This window comes from Colias philodice, chromosome 21 (genome assembly GCF_061535455.1).
Source record: "Colias philodice isolate Cphi_HAF_F1 chromosome 21, ilColPhil1 Martin Lab GWU primary, whole genome shotgun sequence".
NCBI lineage: Eukaryota > Metazoa > Arthropoda > Insecta > Lepidoptera > Pieridae > Colias > Colias philodice.
In genome coordinates this window covers 7,541,996-7,566,627 of record NC_143106.1, presented here as the reverse complement: position 1 = coordinate 7,566,627, position 24,632 = coordinate 7,541,996, and the positions used below count along the sequence as shown (strand labels likewise).

Genomic DNA, 24,632 nt, shown 5'->3' with positions numbered 1-24,632 from the left:
TAGTGTATTTATCAACACGAATCAAACGAGCCCAATCTCGATATAATTGAGTCAATATATTACTGAGTTCCTAAGGCCACCTTCCGATTCCATCATCAAATCAGCTCTATGTCATGATAATGTTTCATCGCTATCCAATTTACATAAGTATACAAAATTTCAGCTCAATCGGTTACCGGGAAGTGAATCAAAGTTACTTGCTACATTTCAATGAAGTCATCGAGTACAGACAAAAATGCTCATAAAATGAAAACTACTGGGTTTATCCGAATAAAATTTTTATGGGACCAATTCGACACCATCCCGCATCGAACAAAAAAAGAATCACGTAAATCGGTTAAGAAACCTAGGAGTAATCGGTGTACATACATCCAAAAAAAAAAAAAAAAATTATACCGGCCGAATTGATAACCTCCTCGTTTTTTTGGAAGTCGGTTAAAAATTAAGAAATACTATGTTTAACATTCATTCAAATCATATTTTATATATATTAAGAAGAAAAGAATTAAATATCATCGATATATAGGAGAAAGTGTAGGGGTCCCAAGTGTGAACCTTGTGTAACCCTTTTATAATAATCAAATTTTACGAAACTTACTCAACAATATAATGCAGAAATATCCCACGTATGCATAACGTTTGGAGACCCGAATGCGGTATCCGGCGCGCTCCCGTGCGATGGTGAGCGGCGCTAGTGAGAGCACTCGCATGATGCGCAGCACTAGCGCCAGCGGCCCGCCCACTGTGCAGTTTTGGGGACGCATGATCTCTGTAATACCGCCCGCAGCTTCGCCAGCTTTGTCTAAAACCTAATAATTTATATACTAAAACCTTCCTTTATAATCACTCGTTCTATTAAAAAAAGACGGGTTGCACTCCGGGAGTGCCGACAGAAGTGAAAACTTGATTATTAACGTTGTTTGATATCCATCCGTCTTACGCTTTTGCGATCAGGTCACGTGTCCTGACGCGAGTTTAAGATTTTATACCCAACGCCGCTAAAGAAGTTTTCACTTCAAAAACCGCATCAAAATCCGTTGCGTAGTTTTAAAGATTTAAGCATACATAGGGACAAAGGGACAGAGAAAGTGACTTTGTTTTATACTATGTAGTGATAAAATAACGTTATAATCAAGCTATTCCTCTTGTAAAACAAGGTCACAAACTTTAAGCAGTAAGGACATTAGTCATACCTTTGGAAATCGTAATTATAGTCATATCTATCTAAACATAATTTCCATCGGCTGATAATTTGTAAGTAGGTACGTCACATGCAAGTAAATAATTACCATAGCATTAGTAGAACTTATTGATGAGTATTTTTTTCATATTATAACGTATTTCTTGAAACAAGTAATTATTATATTATGTAAAAATAGTAAGAATATAATAATTATATCAACGCATCAATCTATTTTGGTCTATATTTTTAACATAACTTATCAATCTACAAATTAAAACAAAGATTCATGGTTTTCAGGAATTTATTTATCTTTGATAACAATTTGTGACAATTAATACTAACGATATTTATTTATCCCTTAAATAAAGACAATACAATGTTTTTCGACTAAAAAGGAAGCTCGATGCTATAACTCTTTTTACGTCGGTTAAATATACCACATTTCATTTGAAGGTAAAGCGGTAAGAAAGAATATATTTTAACACTTATAAATAAATAATTACTGATTATAAATTTATCACCGTATTCAAGTTCTGAATTGAAAAATAATAGTGATATAGGATATCGCCGCACCAAAGGTCTGTAACAATTGAAATGTTTTTGTTAAATGGACGTACCTTATAAAAAAGAGTGTGTGTGCCGAGCACACGTAAAAAGTGAAACTTCTTTGACAAGATTGAAAGATACCAAAATCGTCGTGTCTCCATTACATGACGGTACTGCCATGACGCGACCTTGAAATTTTACTACGCACCTAAAGAAGTTTTCTTTCGGCTGCTTTTTAAACTTATTTACATATTACAAAACTACAATCAGGTTCGGTCGGTAGATAACCGGAAAAAGGTTATTTAAAGGTTATTAGGGATATTATCGATAAGTATTTTTTTATCCGGAATCATGTAGGAAGATTATCTATGGTCATAGACCATAGTAATTAGCGTTACGTTACGTCTGCATGCACATAGTAATTAGTAAGCTACCTTGGCTAATAAAGACCGATTTAAAGTGAAGACGCCAAGTGGAGAAAACGTCATATCCATATTGGATATCTCGTCGTAGATCATTTCAAGTGGCGCTGGAATGGAGTCGGTTAAATAGTCCGTTGTGGCGATGCGACCCACATGCAACTGCATAGCTTGCATCTGGAATCCAACATAAAATCAAACCCTCCCATACGTTTAGTACGAGATATGACTATCCCAAACATGAAATATGATTAGAAACTGTAAATAGAGCTTGATATGCAATACAATGGTATCCCAAAACGAGGACGTCACTTCGAACATTTGCTTAGAATACAAAATATTTGGGAAGTGGAAGGAGTGTTTAACGTATTTTTTTTTTTATATATCCCGTTTTATTTTTAAAGTTTATTATTGTCATTTTACTCATTCGGTAATGTACTTTCGATATCAGTTTAAAGTTTTTTGATATCTGTAATAGTTACGAAATAATCGCCTTTTCACACTTAACGATTACACCCGGTATACGACACTTACCTCAAGCTCTATACCTCTGAAGGGCTCAATTAATATTATCAGGAGAAATATATAGTACGTAATTATAAATAAGTACATAATCGTATTCAGCGCTGATGATTTATGAAGAACTGCAACATTAATTATTACAATTAAGGTTTGAATTTTTGTAATATATCATTAAATAAAACATGACTCATTGGAACTAAACTAAACATACTCATTGGATAAAATGTACAGTAACTATTTAGTGCTATTTAGTAAGTAAGTATAAGTGAAGTTCCCAGCAGTGGGAACATAATTAAATAACTGATGATTTCTGTAATAAAAATTCTTTCAACTCGGGAATCGAGTCTGGGATCTCTTGTTCTGCAGTCGAATATGCAAACATATAGACACTATTTTCCGCTGGGTCTGGGCGGCAGTTGATATGAAGGGATACTCTTACAGGAAACAAATTCGAATGTCATTTCTATCAAGCGGGAAACAAGGCATATGTAAAGGAAGAAAACAATATATTCGTTGCATTGGTTCATCTTCGTAAATATTTTTCTCATGAAATCCAATTTCTCTCCAATCTTTTGTAGTTTTGTATCGGCCGATTGTGTAAACGCTGGCGATGGGACGTATTCTAAAAAATATTTTTTACGTTTACATTACCTAAGAGTTATTTAAATTAATAAGAAAAAGCTTATTTTGGAAGACTAGAGAAACACCATTAAATAAATATAGTTTTAAAAATAAAACACTTGTGCTTTTGGAATTATTGTATTATCACCGATCAATATATGTAAACGATACATGTATTTATTTTGAATTAAATCGGTCTGTTTTGAGTGGCTCAATATTGACTCTAGTGACTCTACAAACATATACACACTTGTATAATGTAATAAGCGTGTTAAAAATAACCTATTTATATGTACAATATGAAGAAGTTACATACCAAATTCTAAGAAGTTTGCTAGATCCTGTAACTCTTCTCGAACTACACGAATTTTGAACAAAATTTCTTCGTATATAATGAATACATACATTTGCATCGAACATACTAATAAATATTTTATGCGGCGTAAAATGTAGTTATAATTTTTAAATTCTGTCAAAATACAAATTTATGTCTCAATTCTAGGTATATCTATTTAATTCTAACTATTAACTAACACTTAACTTGATAAACTTACCAGGTAATCCCCGTATATGAAATATGCGTATATAATTGACTGTGTCTATAAAAACTCTAAAAATTATCATAAATATTAATAGTCTTTTGTGTTTATTAGACACTTCTTTTGTATTCGTAGGGATTGCCTGTAAAATTAGAAAATAACTTTCTTTGATTGATTTTTATAATAATTGGTTAGTTAGTACACACACAATACATATTATATTGTCTCTATGAGATGAGAAAAATGCCGTTGAAAATAATCAAGAAATTAAAACTAATATTTCAAACTTTACCTTTTCCATATAGATCACATGTTCTATTAGTTTGTTCATTCTTGATACACTAAACAATGATCCTTGCAAAGTTATGAGTGCCACTACCAACATGTGACCAACATATTTGATAGCACTAAAAACAACAATAAAGGTATATGTGCATGCAGTGCGCTATAATAGTCTGAATATATATTCATATCAACGAAAACCCATACACCATGGAAAACATCTGAAAAAATATAACTACAATTAAAATTTAGTTTGGAATAAACGTACCTTATATTATTAGAAGGTAAGAGTAAGTGATCGATATCACTATTTTGATGTGGTTTTTAATAGATAGATTAATAAAATTCAAGAGGAAGGTTTTGGCACGTTATAGTAGGTATATAATTTATTAGGTTATAGACCGAGCGAGAGAGAATTTTACGACACTTACTCAATAATATGATGCAGAAATATCCCACGTACGCATAACGTTTGCAGACCCGAATGCGGTATCCGGCGCGCTCCCTTGCGATGGTGAGCGGCGCTAGTGAGAGCACTCGCATGATGAGCAGCACTAGCGCCAGCGACCCGCCCACTGTGCAGCTTTGGGGACGCATGATCTCTGCAAAATATAACTGACTTTTGTCTTAGGTATCTACACTCATGAAGGGAAACAATAAAACGGAATAAACCCAAATACATTTATTTTGGTACCTATATGAGGAATGCTTTGAATCTTTTATTAAACAATAACAAACATTATTCTACCATCACCCTATTATAGATTATTTATAGAAATATTATTATTGATTATTTATTTAATACGAATATGATGGAAAGTAATTCAGTGATATTTTAACAGTATGGAATCCAAAATTAAAGTATCAGCAGTAATAATATTCAACATTACCGACATACTACACTAAACCTATTATTCAACCTGTGTAAATAGTAATTACCGCCATATCTCTGTAAAAGGAATTCACATCAATGGAAAACGTTGAATTACTTCACGTAATCATTGACCTCCAATTTATATCCATACGTCAGTTATTAATGATTTATAAAGTAACTTTTAAATACGGCTTGAGTCCATAAATTATGCGAATACATCACTAAAAAAAAACAGGCGTAGTAAAGCACAGAATAATAACTAGTATGCGTAAAGTAAAAAATTAAAGCAAGCATGAATAGAGCAATATCATACCTCTCATAATAATTAGGTACTAAAGCCTTCTCATTGTATTCCAAAGAATGTACTTATCGAATTACTAAAATAATAATTTTTATTAAAGCAACATTCTAATACTTTAATAATTTTCGGTAATTAAGTCTTTAAAAATTTAAAAACCATACAATCCATACTAATATTATAAATGCGAAAGTAACTCTGTCTGTCTGTCTGTTACTCAATCACGCCTAAACTACTGAACCAATTTGCATGAAATTTGGTATAGAGATATTTTGATACCCGAGAAAGGACATAGGATAGGTTTTATCCCGGAAATCCTACGGGAACGGGTTTTTCTCTAAAAACGCGGGCGAAGCCGCGGGCGGAAAGCTAGTTCAAAATAAATTAACTTGTTGTTGTTACTCCTACCCTACATAATATCATTCTAGCTTATTTACTTTTTTATCTCCATCATACCGTACTATGACGTTCAATCACTAACCCTTTGGGATCTGACGCACAACCACGTAGGCTTCATAGATTGGAACATGGCTCTAGACTCCAATGGAGGTCCCAATTGGAACATCAATGACGTGGACTTCACAATTATTCTCAACACCACCAGTGGGAAGTTCTACAAGCAGCTAGGGTTGCCAACTATACTGTTTTAAACAGTATTCTACTGTTTTTCACTAAATTATACTTTTTACTGTTTAACAAAAAAAAAAGTATACAAAATACTGTTTTCAGCATCAAAGTGCAGACACATTATTATGTGTTATATTTAGACGCTCACAAATTTTTTAAAGTGAAACTTTTATTACATCGTCTCAAACTTTTTGGTCTGTGTAGCGCATGCATAGATGTAAAGCCGGTTATTAACTATTTTAACCGTGCGGTTAAAAACGCATTTTTCGTTATTAACGGTTAATTAACCGTTTTTTTTTGCTTTTTACGGTTAATAAGCTCCATTAGATGGCGCTAGTGGCTTGAAATGCGCGTTGCATGTTACGCGGTGATGCCAATTGCCAGCTAGCCGATTTCAATCTATAGTGATTAAAAGTTAACTCAAAAATGGAGCATTTTCGTAAATTTTCTAAAAAATTTTAGAGAAAGTGTAAGAAATGTTATAGTATGCTATATATTCGTGATCTACTCAATAAGATCTTTCATTTGATATCCCACACGGCATGTTTTGGAAATTTTTATTTTTTTATTTGTATGCCATATTTACCTAATTACCGGGGTGGGGGGATGGGGACCACAAAACTGGTTGGCAACATCTGTCTATAGGATGTCTGGGATCTATACAATATATATCAGAAGTCAGATTTAGGTCCGCTATTTTTGCAAACGAAACTCCACTGAGTCCGGTCTATTATTATAGGTATAGGTTTGTAGTATGAATATTTTTGATACTTAAATTGTGTTTAGTTTACGTTAAGTGACTTACAAAAAAACAAAACACAGTACCATTTTTATAGGTCGCAGTCGGATAACTAACCGTTATTTACCGCACTTTATTGGTAGCTAACCAAAAATTTAGTTAAATAACGGTAGCTAATGGGTTTTTTACAACTATAACTGCGCATGTCGCGTGTATCGCGGCTGCCGAGTAGGTATACCTACTCGGCAGCCGACCGACACTCGACATGCGCTACACAAAGCAGTGTTCGGAACCGTTCGAACAGTTTCACTTTTACCGTGGTTTCATAAAACCACACAACATTTTTTTATTTAGTCAGAGGGCGCACACTACAATAAATACTGTTTGTTTTGCTAAAATACTGTTTAATAATAATCTTCATAGACCTGAATAATGAATATACTTTATTTCTTGTAAAAAAAGTTGGCAACCCTACAAGCAGCCCATGTACTGTGTGATGAGACACTTCCCCAAACTCGTACCTCGTGGGTCCAGGAGAATCAGTAGTTTCAGACCGTATATCGTAGAGAGGGGTATTAAAAAAGATGTTAATAATATGTGGGTAGATTGATAAAATAGTCAATGAGTTGGATGAGATGGTCTGTTCATTGGTTGGATGGATGGTCTTTTCAATATAAACTTTGATGATGATTTTATTTTTTTTATTTATTTATTTATTAAGGCTCATTAGCAGCTGTACATCGATGAAATTACATAAAAAATACACAAAAAATAAAGAACATGATGGACAACCAATAAAAAATGAGCACTGCATGCACTATAAAAAATACGTTACAACACATTCAATACATTCCAAAATTATTAGTTAATAAATTATAAACAAGTACATACTTAAAAATTAATTCAATTCAAATTATCCACAATCTTAATTCATAAAAAATAATAATCAACTTAGATAATAATTATAATTTAAAATAAGTAAAAAGCGAAACGTTACTTTAAAATACATCATAAAACAGTCAAGTAAATTCATTTAAAACACAGAATTAATTCATTTTTTTAAACTTAGATAAACTTAAAATTATGCGGTAGTATTAATTAAACACTGACATGGTTGATCGTAAGTAAGGTTTTTTTAAATTTCCCAAATTTGTCAAAATGTATATCCAGTGTGTGATTTATTATTATTCGATTGTAATTTCTACATATTCGCGGTAAGGGAGAGAAGGAACCCAACTTGGTCCTCATGACGGGCACCGATAACAGAGGGATCGGTTTCCGTGGGAATTTACTAGGCGTTCGGAAGCCAATCAAGGAAAGCAGTTGAGGGCAGTCAATATTATTTCTAAGTAATTTGTATAAAAATAAAATATCAAAATTATCGCGCCTTCTCTCTAAAGATACCAATTTAAAATAATCCAGACGCTTCGAGTACGAAATTAGACTTTTACTTAATTTTTGACTATAGGCAAGGTGCCATATAAACCTTTTTTGAACCCGTTCTAATCTAAGTGAATGTGTAGCAAAGTGAGGGCGCCACACTACTGAGCAGTATTCTAAGACATTACGTACAAAGGTATTATAAAGAATAATTTTAGTCTTAGGACATTTGAATAATCTTGCGTTTCTGATTACGAACCCAAGCATTTGGTTGGCCTTTTTTACAACATTTTCAATGTGGATTTTAGTTATAAACATTTTTTAAATTTATAAAAAAAAAACTATTTTTCGATTTGGCTTATGGATTGTAGTTAATGTTTGAATATGTTTACACTAACACTTTGTGACTAACACTTTGTGATCTTAAAGGAATTACAAATCTTTGAAAAAGTTGTGAATACAAAATCGGTACAAAAACAGATTCCACTTGACACATCTGCGATCTGCGACTAAAACTCCGTATTTTCCGTATACTTTTTCATAACATTCTAATTTATGTTCAAATTTCTTCACAGATATCCAAATGACAAAGAGGCCTACGACCATGTGGTACTTATTTATAACTCTCAGAGACACAATAGTAGCCATCATAGTTAACTAATACATAACAATTTAATTCAACTTGTTAAATAATACTTTGGTATTTTAAATGGTACCGAATTAACTGTTAAAATCTCGCCTACATCGTGAAAGAATTGTTTCTTTTAAATAGATACGCAACTTTGCGTATAATCATATGTGTGTAGAAAGGGTTATTATAGAGAAATACTTGGATGGCTTCATTACAATTTGTTATCAGATTTTAATGAAGGAATATTGTGTTACTTCATTCATCTGTTTCATTGCTCTATACATTTATGATTTAAGGTTTTCGTTTTTAAGTTTTATAAGATGTTAAATAAAAATCTGTTTCTTATGTGCCACTCTTTTATTCAAAGAATTCCTTTAATAATAATTAAAAACTATAGCTACAATTCAATTTTTTAAAATATTTTTTTGCTAAAAAGCAGCAAGATTTTTGATATGATTGTATCATATTGATAAGTATGTTTTTATTTATTTTATTGAAGAAAAATTACGTTTTATTTGGAAAAGATTAATGATTCAACAAACTAAAACAATACATATACTTGCTTCATTATTGATCTTTTTCCATAGTTTCTTCAGAACATTAAAATGTTCTGTTTTCACCAATCCTTATTTCCTGCACGAAATTGAACAAGGATTACTAAATAAGTCGTCACAGCACCTAAAATCTGTAAACAAATAAAAATGTAAATTGTTATTTTCGAGAAATTAAAAAAAATGCACATTAAGTTAATTATTTTTATTTATTTATTTTTATTTATTTATAACACTACTATGCTAGTTATACAAATTACTTAAAACTAAAAATTATAGCTAAACTAGCACAGAGGGCGGCCTTATCACTAAAGAGTGATCTCTTAGCATATTAATTACTGAAAGACTTATTATATTCCTAACTAGCTATGCCGCGCGGTTTCACCCGCATTGCTCCGCTCCCGTTGGTCTTAGCGTGATGATATAATATAGCCTATAGCCTTCCTCGATAAATAGGCTATCTAACACCGAATGAATTTTTCAATTCGGACTAGTAGTTCCTGAGATTAGCGCGTTCAAACAAACAAATTCTTTAGCTTTATAATATTAGCACACCCCGGACACTCCATACAAAATGATCGTTTTGACAGTCACCCTGTAGAGACTGCAAATGTGTGTGTTAACGCTTTATGGTTGGCACATTTGTGACTAGCGTAAAAAAAATTCGCGTTTTTCTGATGAAATACATCCATAAACAGCACAATATCTAACCATTTTCTACGAAAAACGATAATCACAAATTCAAAATAATAAAATTACTTTAAGTCAATTTGATTAATGTTGTCAATCTTCGTCGCGTATCGTCCTTGCAGAAAAATATGGCCCATTTTATGTCTGATCGCGCGGGGGTGAGGTAAGTTTAATTTTGGCGGGAGGCGGAGAGTGTCCGTTCTGTAGCGTTTATCTACTATTATGTATTCTGTGATATTAGTATAGATGTTTGAAAGATGACTTACCTTAGTAATAAGTGGTCGCTCAAGAACGCACATGCCAATAGGGGCATAATTAAATTTATTTATTAACAAAACCTGGCTAAAAACACGAAGATCTTCATAAAGACTGTCACTAAAGAAACATGATCGATGCAGTAGTTTGCTCACTATAACACGAGTCCTGTATACCTAAAAATATTAGTTAACTTATTAAAAATTAATATTACTTAAGTATATTTATTCTTCTCTAGTTTAAATTAAGTTAGATATTTTCAACCCATTTTGACGATTCTTCTTTATTCGGAAGTAGGTAGGCTCCGGTAGGTTTCTTTTAAAAATTGTGTCCAACTCTGACTATTTGTTGGTTTAGTTACTTGTTAAAAAAACAATTAATAAATCCTATTTAAACCAATTATCTAATTTCAGTAGAATTCAATAATATTATTAATTAATTATTTATAATTATATATTATACAAGTCTACATTCCTTACCAATCAGGGTTGCCTGGAAGAGATGACTTTTGAGGCCGCCTTTTTGTACGTATTTGTAGTGTGTTTTGATTTTATCTAATTATAGTTTAGTATATCTCCGATTCGTTTTATGTACAGTAAAGAATCTATATTTATAAAAACTCAAAGGTGACTGATATAGTGATCTATCAACGCACAGCCCAAACCACTGGAGGTATCGGGCTGAAATTTGGCATGCAGGTAGATGTTAGGACGTAGGCATCCGCTAAGAAAGGATTTCCCGAAATTCTTGCGGGAAAGGGGGAAAACGGGGATGCACGTACAAAGTCGTGGGCGGAAGCTAGTAAATAAATAAAACTTCAATATTAACTCACCTCTAATTGCATGAAGTGACACGGTTCTGTTATTAGCAGTAAATTAAATGCATGGAAGGAAAGCCATGCTGTTTGGAATAAAATAGTCGCTGCTTGATCTATTGAGTAATCTAGTAAAAATAAACATTTAATAAGTTAGATTTAGCTTTAAATTTAAATTTATTACATTAATTTTATTTTGTCTATTTTCCTAACGATAACAGCAAAAGCCGAAAACCTCAATTAATTTCATGAAAGAGAAACTGGCTTAAAGTATTTGAAAAAGACCAGGTGGTTTTTTTGAAGTGAAAACTTCTTTAGCGGCGTTGGGTATAAAATCTTAAACTCGCGTCAGATTACAAGCGCGGATCCAGGGGGGGGGGGTCACGGGGTCATGACCCCCCCCTGGGCTAGGACCACGACCTAAGTGGACCACTAATTTAATATTAACTTTTTTAAACTAACAAATAAATACTGTTCAATATGATGTTTTTATTGAATTTTGAGACATAAAAGTAATAAAGAACAATGAAATCAATAATTACAAACGGTAACGGAAGAGAATATAACAAAAATTATAGAAAAAGTTTATTAGGGTCGACCTGTGGTCGTAATTTAAGGACAAATAACAGGTTTTTCGATTTAAAAAAAAACCATAACTGCGGAATAAAGTGTAATGGTAGTTTTATGTAATTAATTTTTTTTCTACAACTTTTGCTGTTACACTTTTCACACAAAACCTCAAATATCGAAATATCCCAGTTCGTGGATAAGACATAAAAAAAGCAAAATTTTTTTTCAAATGAACACTATAAAATACAGTCGAATTACAACTAAAAATCGGCCAAGTGCGCGTCGGACTCGCGCACCGAGGACTCCGAGCAAACATATTTTTTCATTATGTTGAGTCTTACAATTTTGATTAAAGGATTTTTTTCTTTATCTGTGCTTGTAAGTGCTTAAGTCGTTGCTTTTAACCAAATTTCAAGACTGTGTTCACGGGAAGTACCTTGTAGGTTTTGACTGATGATTCCCTTGCAAGTAGTTGCGAATTACAGAATATGCGGGCTCTAATTGCTTTTTATTCAGATTGCGTTGACATCGAATTTGAATTAAATAACAGATTTAAGTTATTATGGATCTGAATTCTGATGTGAATATCAATTAAATACATGTAGACGTTCATGAGTAAAGGGATTGTAAGTTTAAAATTATTTATTTATTATTTTATTCATTTATTTATTTATTTAATTAAATAATTAGGGTTTTCGCAGTTATTACTACATCTGTGCTATAACACGATACTTTTTACTCAATTTCAAGACTGTGTTTACGGGACAGGGTGCTCCCTGCAGGTATTGATTCCCTTGCTAATGTCGAATCCTACGGTCTACGGTTCCTTGATGCTGTGAAAAATTCAAACGTTTTAGCCAACGCAATCAAAAGATGCAGCTGTAATTGCTGAAATTTTTCGACACTCCCTAAGAAATCAAAACCTACAGGGTAGTTCCCGAGTACACAGAGTCATGAAATTTAGTACAATCAAACGTCTTATAACGCAGACTAGCTTACCTTATAAATTATATATCTACTAGGCACAGAGACAACTTTGTTTACTAATTGCGAAAAGCATGAATTTTTCCTTAGATTATAATATAAAAAAATATTAAAAAAAAATTTTAACTTACAACTCATGAACGCTGACATGTATTAACTTGTTATTCGTACCAAAAACTCGAGTCTAAAATACCTTTACGCTATAATAAAATCAAATTTCTATGTCAACGAATCAGAAGATACAGCCGTAAATGCCGAAAAATTTCACAAATTTCGACATTCGCAAGGGAATCAAAACTCAAAACCTACAGGGTACGGTTCCTTATAGCTGTGAATCAAAAGATACAGCCATTTATGCCGTAAATTATCGCAAATTTCGACATTATCGCAAGGGAATCAAAATCTATAGGTATTGTACTACTTCCTGTGAATACAGAGTTCTGAAATTTGGTTAAAAGCAATGTCAGCACAGATGGAGGAAAAATTGCTAAAACATACATTTCATGCTTAATATCAACATTCGCAAGTGTTGCCAGGAATCAAAACCTACAGGGTTCCCGTGAACACAGAATCTTGATATTTAATCTTTATTTAATAGAAACTTACGTCTTATAGCACAGATAAAGTAAAAATCGCAAAAAGCATAAATTTAATATTAAAACATATAAAAATGTTTGTACGGAACTCTTGGTTCGCCAATCCGACTCGCACTTGACCATTTTTTTTTAAATCTACGTATCAATTAAATTACCAAAATATAGCTTTTGAAAATTGACCATGTCTATGTGACCCCCCCTGGCACTAAAGCTGGATCCGCCCTTGCGTCAGAACACGTGACCTGATCGAAAAAGCGTAAGACGGATGGATATCAAACATGCTCAACGTTAATAATCAAGTTTTCACTTCTGCCGGCACTCCCGGAGTGCAACCCGTCTTTTTTTTCTTTAGATACTTACAGGAAATACCTAACATTAGGAACGAAATAAAACTGACTCCAGAAATTATCATCTATACTAAAAATTATAGTCTTTATCCAAGGGACCATATTTAGTAATAATCTATATTACTCATATTTTAGTATCCCTTAAAAACTTACGTAAATAAGTGATTATATAATAAGGAGTGATGATCAAGTACAACAATAAAGAAAAAAGTACAACAATGAGGAGGCTTCCAAAAACTCTGTTGAGATCTTGTTCGTCTTTACAAATATCCTCATATATTTGTGCTATAGCACGTATTGTTTTCTTGTGATCTTCTGTATCTGTAACAGATAATTTATTCATTATGGTATAATATTTTACAGTTTTTTTTTATCTATACTTTAATATTATAAAGCTGAAGAGTTTGTTTGTTTGAACGCGCTAATCTCCTGAGATTCAATTCGGACTAGTAGTTCCTGTGAAAAATATTTTCGGTGTTAGCATATTTATCGAGGATGGCTATAAATAGGCTAATTATCATCACGATAAGACCAACAGGAGCGGAGCAATGCGGATGAAACCGCGGAGCATAGCTAGTATATTATGAATATATATATCTTATTTTTCTTCATTAGTATTCAAACAAAAATTTCAAACCAGAAATAAATATTATTTAGCGCTATTTGGAAAAAGTATTAGAGTTCTAATTGAAATTGTTTTATTTTTATATCCACAAGTATTTAATAACGAATGATATAAGTAAAAATTTTAGATTCACCTGATTTTTTAAAATTTGCGTATAAGGTATCGATAGCCTTGTTAATATGTCTCACAGGTAGCTTTTTGTTTGCGTTATTTATTTTTTCATTCCGTTCTGCCTTTGAAGCTGAAACAGAATAACACTCAAGTAACTTGTGATAATGATAAATCTCCATAGAGACTTACAAATCATAGTAAATTGAACAGTATTTGAGAAAATCTTGAAATATATTATCATATCATAGCAACATAAATTGTAAATACCTACCTACTTTTTTAAATTCATAATCCTTTAAATTGATATATAATTATCTGATCAAGGCAATGGAACTGTTGTACAATCAGAAAATGTAATTTTAAAAAACATCTTGCGTGAAATTAAGAGTATTGTAGAGACTTGTACATACTTATCTTATATAATATGTTTTCCAACTCGTCATTACATGTTTTTAACATATTTCTCAATTGCATCGCTGTTAATGCAAACTGGAGCTCCAGAAGTACTTGTATAAGGAATAACACATAAAACAGGGAATACATATAATATGTTTTTACTGAAACATATGAGATTTCACATTAATTTGCTGTTGACTGACCGATTGGCTTGGTTGGTAGTGGCCCTGCCTTCCAAGCCAGAGGTCGTGGGTGTCGTGGGTTCGATTCCCACCCGGGGCAAATATTTGTGTGATGAACATAGATGTTTACTCTGTGACTGGGTGTTACATAATATCTATATAAGTATTTATTTAAAGTTATAGGTATATGTATGTTTATTTATCAGCCATCTGGTTTCCATAACACAAGAGAAAGCTTAGTAGGTATGGGATCAGATCGTGCCGTGTGTGAAAATTGTCCTGAAAAATATTTATATTTTTAATTATGATCAACAGTTTTCCTTTAAAATCTGATCCTCATCCGAAGCTCTATAATTATAATATTATTTCGCTAATGAAAATAATTAAATATAATATATATTCTTCTTGTGAGCAATATAGATAAAATGAAAATTAAAAGTAAAGTAATACTATCTAATCAGTATAAGACGTTATTGCCTTGTTATTTTAAATGGCCTTAAATTAACTAATTTAAGGCGCTGTCTTACGTCAAACATGACTGGTTAATACCAGCCCTGTTTCGCATAATAAATAATGGGAAATCATATAAAAGATATACGATATACATATCCCACTTATGTATAGGCACATATACATATGTCGTGAAAGTAGAACCGAGTGGACATGGGTTCGATTCCCGGTGGAGACGAAGAAAAAAAATATCTCGATCTGGCAGGACACAGAAGGCTGATCACCTACTTGTCCCTAAAGATAATGGATCAGTGAAACAGGTGTATGCATAATGCATCTGCCCCTTACCCCACTTCGGGACACGGGACTTATTTATTTATTTAATTTATTTAATTATTTATTGCACACACAAAGGAAATAGAGACACATAAAGTACAGGTAAGAGGAAAACAAAGTGTACAAACGGTGGCCTTATCGCTAGGTAGCCATCTCTTCCAGGCCACCGTAAGTAATATGTAAGGAGAGACGTTGAAAGGAGGTGGGTGAGCAAAAAAATAAGGCGTTAAGGAGAAAGAAAGAATAATTATAAATATTCAATATATATAATATATATCACATACAACAAATACATAGAAGTATATAATAAGAGAAAATATAACTTCACATATACATATGTACCTATTCGACATAAGATTTTTTTTTGTATCTACATATATCTGAGAAAACTATATTACTGTCCTGAAGTAGGGCTTTGCTTTATTACTTTGGGAATAACAATTATGTTTTTAGCAGGATTAATTCCATTATATGGAACTGGAACCACTGGAATTAATACTGCTTTAAGACGTCATGGTATCCCCCTGATAATATAATAATGCATGGACAATGAAAACCATCCTACTAATATTATAAATGCGAAAGTTTGTGAGTACGGATGACTGTTATTCTTTCACGCAAAAGCAGAATCGATTACAATGAAATTCGGTATGTAGTAGGCTGCATGTAGCTGAAAGCCGAGAATACGACATAGGTGATAGGCTACTTTTATCCCAGAAATCCCACAGGAACTTTTTTTTTTATGAGAGAGGAGGCAACAGAGCAGACGCGACGCCTGATGGTAAGCGGTCAGCGTCGCCCATGAGCACCCACAACGCCGGGGACATTGTGAGTGTGTTGCCGGCCTTTTAGATAGGAATACGCTCTCTTCTTAAAGGTCCCCAGATTGTAACCATTCGGGAACACCACACAAGGAAGCTGGTTCCATATGACTGTTGTGCGCGGAAAGAAGAGCGCAGTTGTCGACCGCCAGCAGTCAAGGTGGTGAGGGTGGTATTTCTGTTTGTGGCGGGCTGTACGGGCTGTACTATACGGGTTTTTCTTGGAAATCGCGAGTGAAGACCCGAGCGGAAATCTAGTACAATATAAATGTTACTTACTATTAAGATTATGACGATAAGCCTCATCAATATAGGAGTTATAATCGATCACTTCTAAAGTTACTAAGACAGTAATAAAAGAGAAAATCATAGCATATTGAATATGTATAGTGGTGTCCTTTTTTTTAATTACACCCATTTTGTATTTTATCTGCAAAGTAAAGACATTTGTTAAAGTTAATTAGCAATATTTAAAAATTGTTAAGTTGTACTAATTATCTGTAATGTTTCAACATTATCAATTTTATTACCAAACGACATTACTATTAGACCGGGAGATACTGACACAAAATTTCGAGTCATTTGTAACAGGATGGCGGTTCTACAGGGGTCTTAGTACGCAATGACAAAAAGAAAAACGATGGTGTGAACGCTGGTACCGGCGGCTTAGTCGCGTGGGCGTTAGTCGAACTCGTTGGAAAAATAGCGAAGTCAAACGATTTGTAACACAAAAATTTTAGAATTTACCGATAGCCCATAAAAAAGAAGTAGGCGGTAGTGTCATGCCATACTTTTCCGGTGTGACTTACAGCCCACCATACCGACGCGAATGTGTTGATTTAAAAAAAAACAATTCAACCATTTGTACCAGGCTAACTTTTGCACAGGTAACCATCGTCGTGCAGCCATTTACGAAAATCGCCATGCCATACTTTTCGGACGATTCCAAATGGTCGCCATACCGCCGAAAATCTGCAATTTTTTTTTCGCCGAACCATTTGTAACACCCTAAATTTTTTTTTCAACAACTCCTGAATTATTATAAATAGAAGTGTGATAATGCCATACCTGTGGGAGGTGGCGAATGTGTATAAGATTTTTTTTTTATTGTATGAGTTTATTCGTATTTTTTACGATTTGTAACAGTATGGCATTAATCTTTCCTATAAGTTTGAGGTTCAACAAATATAAATACAAAATTTCAAAGATCTAGGTGGTAGAAATCTTCACTTCTATAAATTAATAATAAATTTATTTATGAAGTATGGCAGCACTTTTTCCCCCTACTAGAAGTATGGCAAATATAATAATGGTCACATTTTATCAAATACTCTCCAAAAATCCAAATGCAATACTGGTACAAAAAGTTTGGCGAAAAAAAAATTTTTTGCAGATTTTCGGCGGTATGGCGACCATTTGGAATCGTCCGAAAAGTATGGTATGGTGATTTTCGTAAATGGCTACACGACGATGGTTACCTGTGCAAAAGTTAGCCTGGTACAAATGGTTGAATTGTTTTTTTTTAAATCAACACATTTGCGTCGGTATGGCGGGCTGTAAGTCACACCGGAAAAGTATGGCATGACACTACCGCCTACTTCTTTTTTATGGGCTATCGGTAAATTCTAAAACTTTTGTGTTACAAATCGTTAGACTTTCACTATTTTTCCGACGAGTTTGACTAACGCCCACGCGACTAAGCCGCCGGTACCAGTGTTCACACCATCGTTTTTCTTTTTGTCATTGCGTACTAAGACCCCTGTAGAACCGCCATCCTGTTACAAATGACTCGAAATTTTGTGTCAGTATCTCCCGGTCTATATGACGACTTTATAGCGTGACAGACGTACTTTAATTCCGTCACATATTCTTACTATATATTTGTATCAAGTTTAGTTTCTTTAGAAAAATTGGATTCATGCTCTCCTATGGAGAGCTATATCAGGATAAACGTATAAACAATATAATGTTTTGATTACTACTTTATTATTAATTACTAGAAGTATTGTTGAAAATGGAGCAGGAACAGGATGAACAGTTTACCCCCCTCTTTCCTCTTATATTGCTCTTTATATAATAGAAATAGATAAATCAATCTATAATATGTATATTAAAGCATATTACATACGTCTATATCTACAATATAATATAGTTACACGTCTGTAGATATAACAGTATTTGGTCAAAGATTAGAAGACTACCATAGAGATAATATGTGTACGTACATATATAAACTACTTCGTTGTATGACACATACCCACAGCAATAGCTACATGGGGCTGTATGAGCTCCATTCATTGCATGCATTTATTAGATTCATCCATAAAACAGATTATTTCCTAAGAATAGAAAAAAAAATCCGCATTTATCCCGTCTCCGTCATCGATTTCTTTCTATTCTAAATGATTGCTTTTGAAAAATTTGTCTGACCTGATATTTCTTCTTTAATTAACATAGATCCTACAATATCTTACCTTTTCTATACGATTTAACACATTAATAATGCATGTTAACCGTTCTTTCCCTCTAAAGCATCCTATTCCAGTAGTTGTCATTAGCATTGACAGATTGCCAATCCAAGTGAGAGCGGTAGACGGAGTATTTGCACGGAGAGATACACTTGAATATACGAAATCTATACTAAAGCCAGTTAAAATGATAGCAACTGCAAAAATAAGAATGTAAAGAACAAAACATATATGTAGATAGCTTTTAAAGAATTAAACGTGGAAATGTTATCTAAAGAGGCTTACATAAGACTTAACCTTATAAACTTTTATTCAACCCAGTAATCGAATTCAAAGCCCCAAGTGGAATGTGTTTCATAGTTCTAATTGATTTATTATAATATGCTGTAGCAATTAATTACAATATATTTAAAATTGATTCTCATTGATATACAAATCAAATTAACCTACCTAGGTGTGGTTGGCACGCACCCTCCGTTTTTCAAAAGAAAAAATAAATAAAACATTACGTAATTAGATGGCTTAAATGCCATAGGCAAGAATTTGTCTTTGATTAAAATTTATTTTTATTTTAACCAGGGACTTTAGGACTAACAAGTAAATTCTTCTGATTGAGTAAAGCCTATGTCTGCTTCATTAAGTTCTAGTAGTCCCTTCCTCGTAGGAATTAGTGTATTTCAATCTCCATAGCCGTTATTTCTTCTGATTTTGATTTAATCCCTTACAAAATAATGAATAAAATACTTACATAGAATAAATATCACAACTCTACTATATAATATGTAAGATCTGGAAATCTTCAGACCTCTTGCAGTGAATTCAACGGGAGCTACTCCTAAAGTCCTAGATATTTTAAACAGCAATGTTAACGGACCATTCATTTTATTTTCATATTTTTCCGGATACACTTTGTTAGCCATTTTTTTGGCTATTAAATAAAAAATGACGTTATCAACCGCGGTCGGGGCGGCTTACGCTATATTTTTGAATGGCATTTATATGAGATTTCTTAACTATCATAAATATTAATGATTTCTGGTACCTAATGTTTCGGTACACAAATTAAAGAAATGTTTAACCAGACTTGATTTATTTATTTTTCTTGATGAAAAATGGAGCGCGAGGGCTAACCATAATTAATTTTGTTACGTGTGACATACCATTTCCATGTTTGCTTATTAATATTAGGTACTAGCGGTCCGCCCCGGCTTCGCCCGTGGTACATGTTTACGTTTTCTCTCCATAAGAACCATCCTCGTACTTCAAGGAATATAATAAAAAAAGAATTATCGAAATCGGTTCAGCCGTTCTCGAGTTATGCGCTTACCAACACATTTTGCGATTCATTTTTATATTATAAGATAAGCGTGTAAATATAGCGTGAAAATATTCATGAATAAATTACATCATATTTCAAGTTTCTTTATAACAGATAATTATTCTAAAGATATAAATAGAAATACAAATTAAACATTTTAAATATGTAAAGAGATGGTAGAGTTAGATAGCCCATTTTATTGAGGACAGTTATAGGCCAATATTCCATCACGCTAAGATTTTAATAAGACCTACAAACAAATAAACACAGAATATAATTAAGAATAATATTCCTAAGTAAATGTAAAAAATAATATTAGGTATGTGTACCTATGTGTCTTTTCAGTACAAGTTTTTAATCTTTCTGTATAAAGACAATATTAATCAATTTGAATGTGCATAATACGAGTTTTATTTATTATTAAGGGTCAGCTCACACCGAGACGCGACGCGGCGCGACGCTGCGCGCACTTTTTTCATAGAGCGACTCAGAATATACTTTATTCACTACACGAAAAGATACACATTACATTGTGAGAATTCAGATTACGTTGCACCACGCAGCGCTGCACCTCGAGGCGCAGCAATGTGTATCTTTTCGTGTAGTGAATAAAGTATATTCTGAGTCGCTCTATGAAAAATGTGCGCGCAGCGTCGCGCCGCGTCGCGTCTCGGTGTGAGCTGACCCTTAAGTAAATCTTTACTAATATTATAAAGCTGAAGAGTTTGTTTGTTTGTTTGAACGCGCTCATCTCAGGAACTACTGGTCCGATTTGAAAAAATTTTTCGGTGTAAGATAGCCCCATTCATCAAGGAAGGCTATAGGCTATATATCATCACGCTAAGACCAACAGGAGCGGAGCCACGAGGGTGAAACCGCGCGGCGCAGCTATAGTATAGTATATTCTTATTTCTATGTATTATATTCTGTTTATTAACGCATTTTTTGCTGTAACAAAATTTAATTACAAAAAGTTTTTACTGCGTTGCATTGTAACCAAATAAAAGGTTACTGTAGCATTTATATTTAAAGTTATTAAAATTACTTATTTTTTATTCATTGATATAAGTAATTTAAATTAATAGATATTTTAACCGCATAATTTCTTGAAGAACGAACACACCATTTGAATTTATTTTTAATGGCATTTTTACACTTTTAATTAGTGTTGATAAAAAGAACGTCAATGAACTACAACGTACACGGGAAAAAAATTAAATAGACAAATTACAGAATAATTTATTTTTTTATGAATGCGCGATTGCTGATGAAAAACTGAAATTAATCTGAATCAATAACACATTATTTGATATTTAATTTTTGCTATAAAAATTCAGATAAATGATAATATTTTTTGAGATTATAAAAATTCGATTCAGTTAAAGCGAAATCCTTAAATCTACAAATTACTTGAAAATATCATTAACATAATATCATCTGAGATTTGTTTAATGCCGGCGCCAGACATGGGGATCAAAGTTTGAGCACACATTTTCAAAACTTCGATCAAACTTTATATGCACAAATGTATCCGGCTAGACTTGTATTTCAAATGATTTACGGGCACAGTTACCGCAAAGATGGCTCACAGAATAGACGACGATTTTGATGACTCCGTCAGACTGTTTTATTTGAGTGCCTTTAATTTTTTTGTTTGAAGTAGCTCAATAAATAATTCTATTACTGCGTCATTACCCCACTCCATTATTGACGCTCAAAATACCACTCACAGATTAACTATTGCATACAACTGCTCCGTTCAGTGGCGCACACGCAACAAGTGTGGCAGGGCGCACAAACTTTGAAGCAACTTTGAAGTTTGATTACTTTGATGTTCGCAGAAAAACCGACTCTACTCGGCAAACTTCAAATATGTGTTCAAACTTTGAACAAATAGGCAAATGTCAGTGCCACACTTCGCGACTTTGTAGGTATTTGCGTATTTGATCACATGTCTAGCGCCTGCATTAGACATGTACCTATAGCATAAACAATGGAAGCTATAAAAATGAATATTTTTTCCCGCTGGTGCCAAATGTTTCATTGCTGATCCACTCCTAATACATGTTATGTATTATATACTATTTAACAGAAAAAAAAATGAATTGAATTGAGAACCTCCTCCTTTTTAGAAGTTGGTTAAAAAATAATGTTTCAATTCGAACCAGTTGTTCCTAAGATTAGCGCGATCAACCGCACAAAATTACACTACACTTTATACGTAGAAATATGAAGTAAATAAATAAAATTGGCGTGAAATATTATTCAATTTCAAAACTAAGAACAAAATATTTTCTTTTATTGTTAGATCTATCGTAAACGTATCTATATAATACATATGTAGATACGTTTAAAAGTTCACAAGTAATCCAACTGTTCAAATAAGTATCGTTTGAATATTAAATAGTTCATTTGAAATACCTTTAAAGTAGAATTTGATATTTTTGGTTTTACGGCATTCAACATTTATATTTATAAATTTATACCTCTTATTGTATGTAGTTATGTATGTATTATATTTTGTAATTATTAATATATTCTATACACAATAATATCCTAGATGTATGCTTATTACTTTCGAAGGTAACCAAAACCATCAATGGTGCTAACATTCATCACCATCACCAGCCCATATACAGCATTATTTGAATGTGGTAAATGTTAAAACTATGTTTAAATGACGATTCAGTTCTTGGAATATGTTTAATTGAATAAATAAATGTTTGTGTTTTAGCTTGAAGGCTATGAGAATTTATAAAATATCTGTTCTCGTTTTAACCTTATAATCATTATAAATTATAATGCAAATGCAAAAAAAAAATAATTTTTATACTTTGCTTTATAGTTTAAATTATAAAATATATACACATTTTTATCTGCATTTATAAAAAAAAAACTTAATTAGGAGTCATGATAATATAATGAACGAAAAGCAGATAATATCGCAGGATGCATATAGTGTTTTATATCAAGTTTTTCCGTATCACTATTGCATTTTTGTTTATCATTTACATGCACTTATTTCCATATTGCAAGATATGCCAAAAGTTATAAAAAGGATTATTTTAAATTAAAGGGTCGTGTCCTTTTTTTACTCCGGTTCAAACATCACAGGTATTTTCATTTAATTATTTATTAAGTAGGCTCTTATGGATTTTTGTTTAAAATTATTTTTTTGCTAAAAACCAAGTTGATCTTGTTCAAAATAACTTAATACATTTTATTAATTCCATTTTTGTCTCAATACTATAAGAACAACACAAACAACAATATACAATATTGAATATTGTCTTCTACTTCACATATTTTAACAAACCTTAACTGATTAGATCATTTTACGGAAAAATAATTAAATATAGTGGATGTTCCAACTTCCATCTAATAACAAACCTATTCATATTTTATATTAACCTATTTCTATTTCCATCTCTGAGAAACCTTTTTTTTTCAGATTTATTGCAACCAGACATCATGTTTAATATTCTAACGTTTGCGGTCACCTTGTTCGCTATAACTGAAATAAATGCAAATAGCTGCTGTAAAATAAACCCCATCAGACCAAAGAAGAATTTAAATGTTGCAGAAGCGTTCAAGGAATACAAAATTGTAGGCGATTACATAAAAGAGCCGCCTACTGATTTATTGAAGGTAATAAAACTGTAAATTGTTGAAATAAGACGAAGCAGATCATAAGGTATATTTTTTTTCCCGATAAAGAAGTTTCACTTCAAAAATATCCGTCTTCATAATATTCTGTAAAATTTTCGACATGGAGCAGTAACGTCTTCAGTCACTCTTTTTTTTATTATAAATAAAATAAAAATAAAAAAGAGTTTATTTTCTCACATCAGTTACATAAATAAGTTTACACATTTTCAATACATATAAATAAGTGTGAGACTGGTGCCTAAACTAGGTAATAAAAATTACCTGTATTTTAGGTCACCAGGCCCCCACTGGCCACTCCTCACTTCGTTGGAACACATTTTCAATATATAATTTGTCGAGAGAAAACAAAATAACACTAGAAATAAGAAAAGAAAATTACAAAGAATATACCACTATTATACCACAGTTGTAACCACAAGGCCAGAAAGCAAATGTTTTGTTTATTTTAAGAATAAAAAAATCAATACAATTATGATTATGTATTTTAACTAAAATTACTTTCCCATCACACTCACACTTAGCCCTACGACCAACGACGAGTCTTGGGATCGAATGACTGGATCATTAAAACAATTATTCGCCTATTAATGTTAAATTATTTCAGAAATAAAGCCTAATTCTTCACTTATTTATCAACAGGCTGGATTTTCAACAGTGGAGGTGACCCCAGGTACCATACTATCTCCGCTGCACACTATGGACTATCCTTACATATACTACCCTAATGCGTGTGAAGGGGAACTGTATACAATAATGCTACTTGGTAGGTATTTATTCAATAATATTTC

The 24,632-nt window shown here is 32.6% G+C and overlaps 1 protein-coding gene and 1 pseudogene across 2 annotated transcripts; both read right to left on the bottom strand.

Moving 5' to 3' along the window:
• Positions 1-1,526: 1,526 nt before the first annotated feature.
• On the bottom strand, positions 1,527-4,618 carry LOC149479052 (uncharacterized; annotated as a pseudogene). Its single transcript, XR_016317306.1, has 8 exons — positions 4,544-4,618; positions 4,123-4,333; positions 3,886-3,972; positions 3,608-3,782; positions 3,110-3,292; positions 2,683-2,792; positions 2,164-2,325; positions 1,527-1,763 (listed from the first exon to the last, which is right to left on the bottom strand). The product of XR_016317306.1 is annotated as an uncharacterized LOC149479052 (transcript).
• A 4,605-nt stretch (positions 4,619-9,223) lies between these two features.
• On the bottom strand, positions 9,224-11,092 carry LOC149479051 (gustatory receptor for sugar taste 43a-like). Its single transcript, XM_089708395.1, has 3 exons — positions 10,990-11,092; positions 10,169-10,333; positions 9,224-9,346 (listed from the first exon to the last, which is right to left on the bottom strand). Exons 1-3 carry the CDS (start codon positions 10,999-11,001, stop codon positions 9,278-9,280), a joined length of 246 nt encoding a protein of 81 aa, XP_089564521.1. The 5' UTR covers positions 11,002-11,092; the 3' UTR covers positions 9,224-9,277.
• Between the last annotated feature and the right edge of the window lie 13,540 nt (positions 11,093-24,632).

Bases quoted from the DNA above. Each gene is read 5' to 3' on its own strand.
- LOC149479051 (XM_089708395.1), bottom strand. The intron at 9,347-10,168 runs GTAAGTCATCTT...ATTTGTTTACAG, and splicing joins AGCGACCACTTATTACTAAG to ATTTTAGGTGCTGTGACGAC.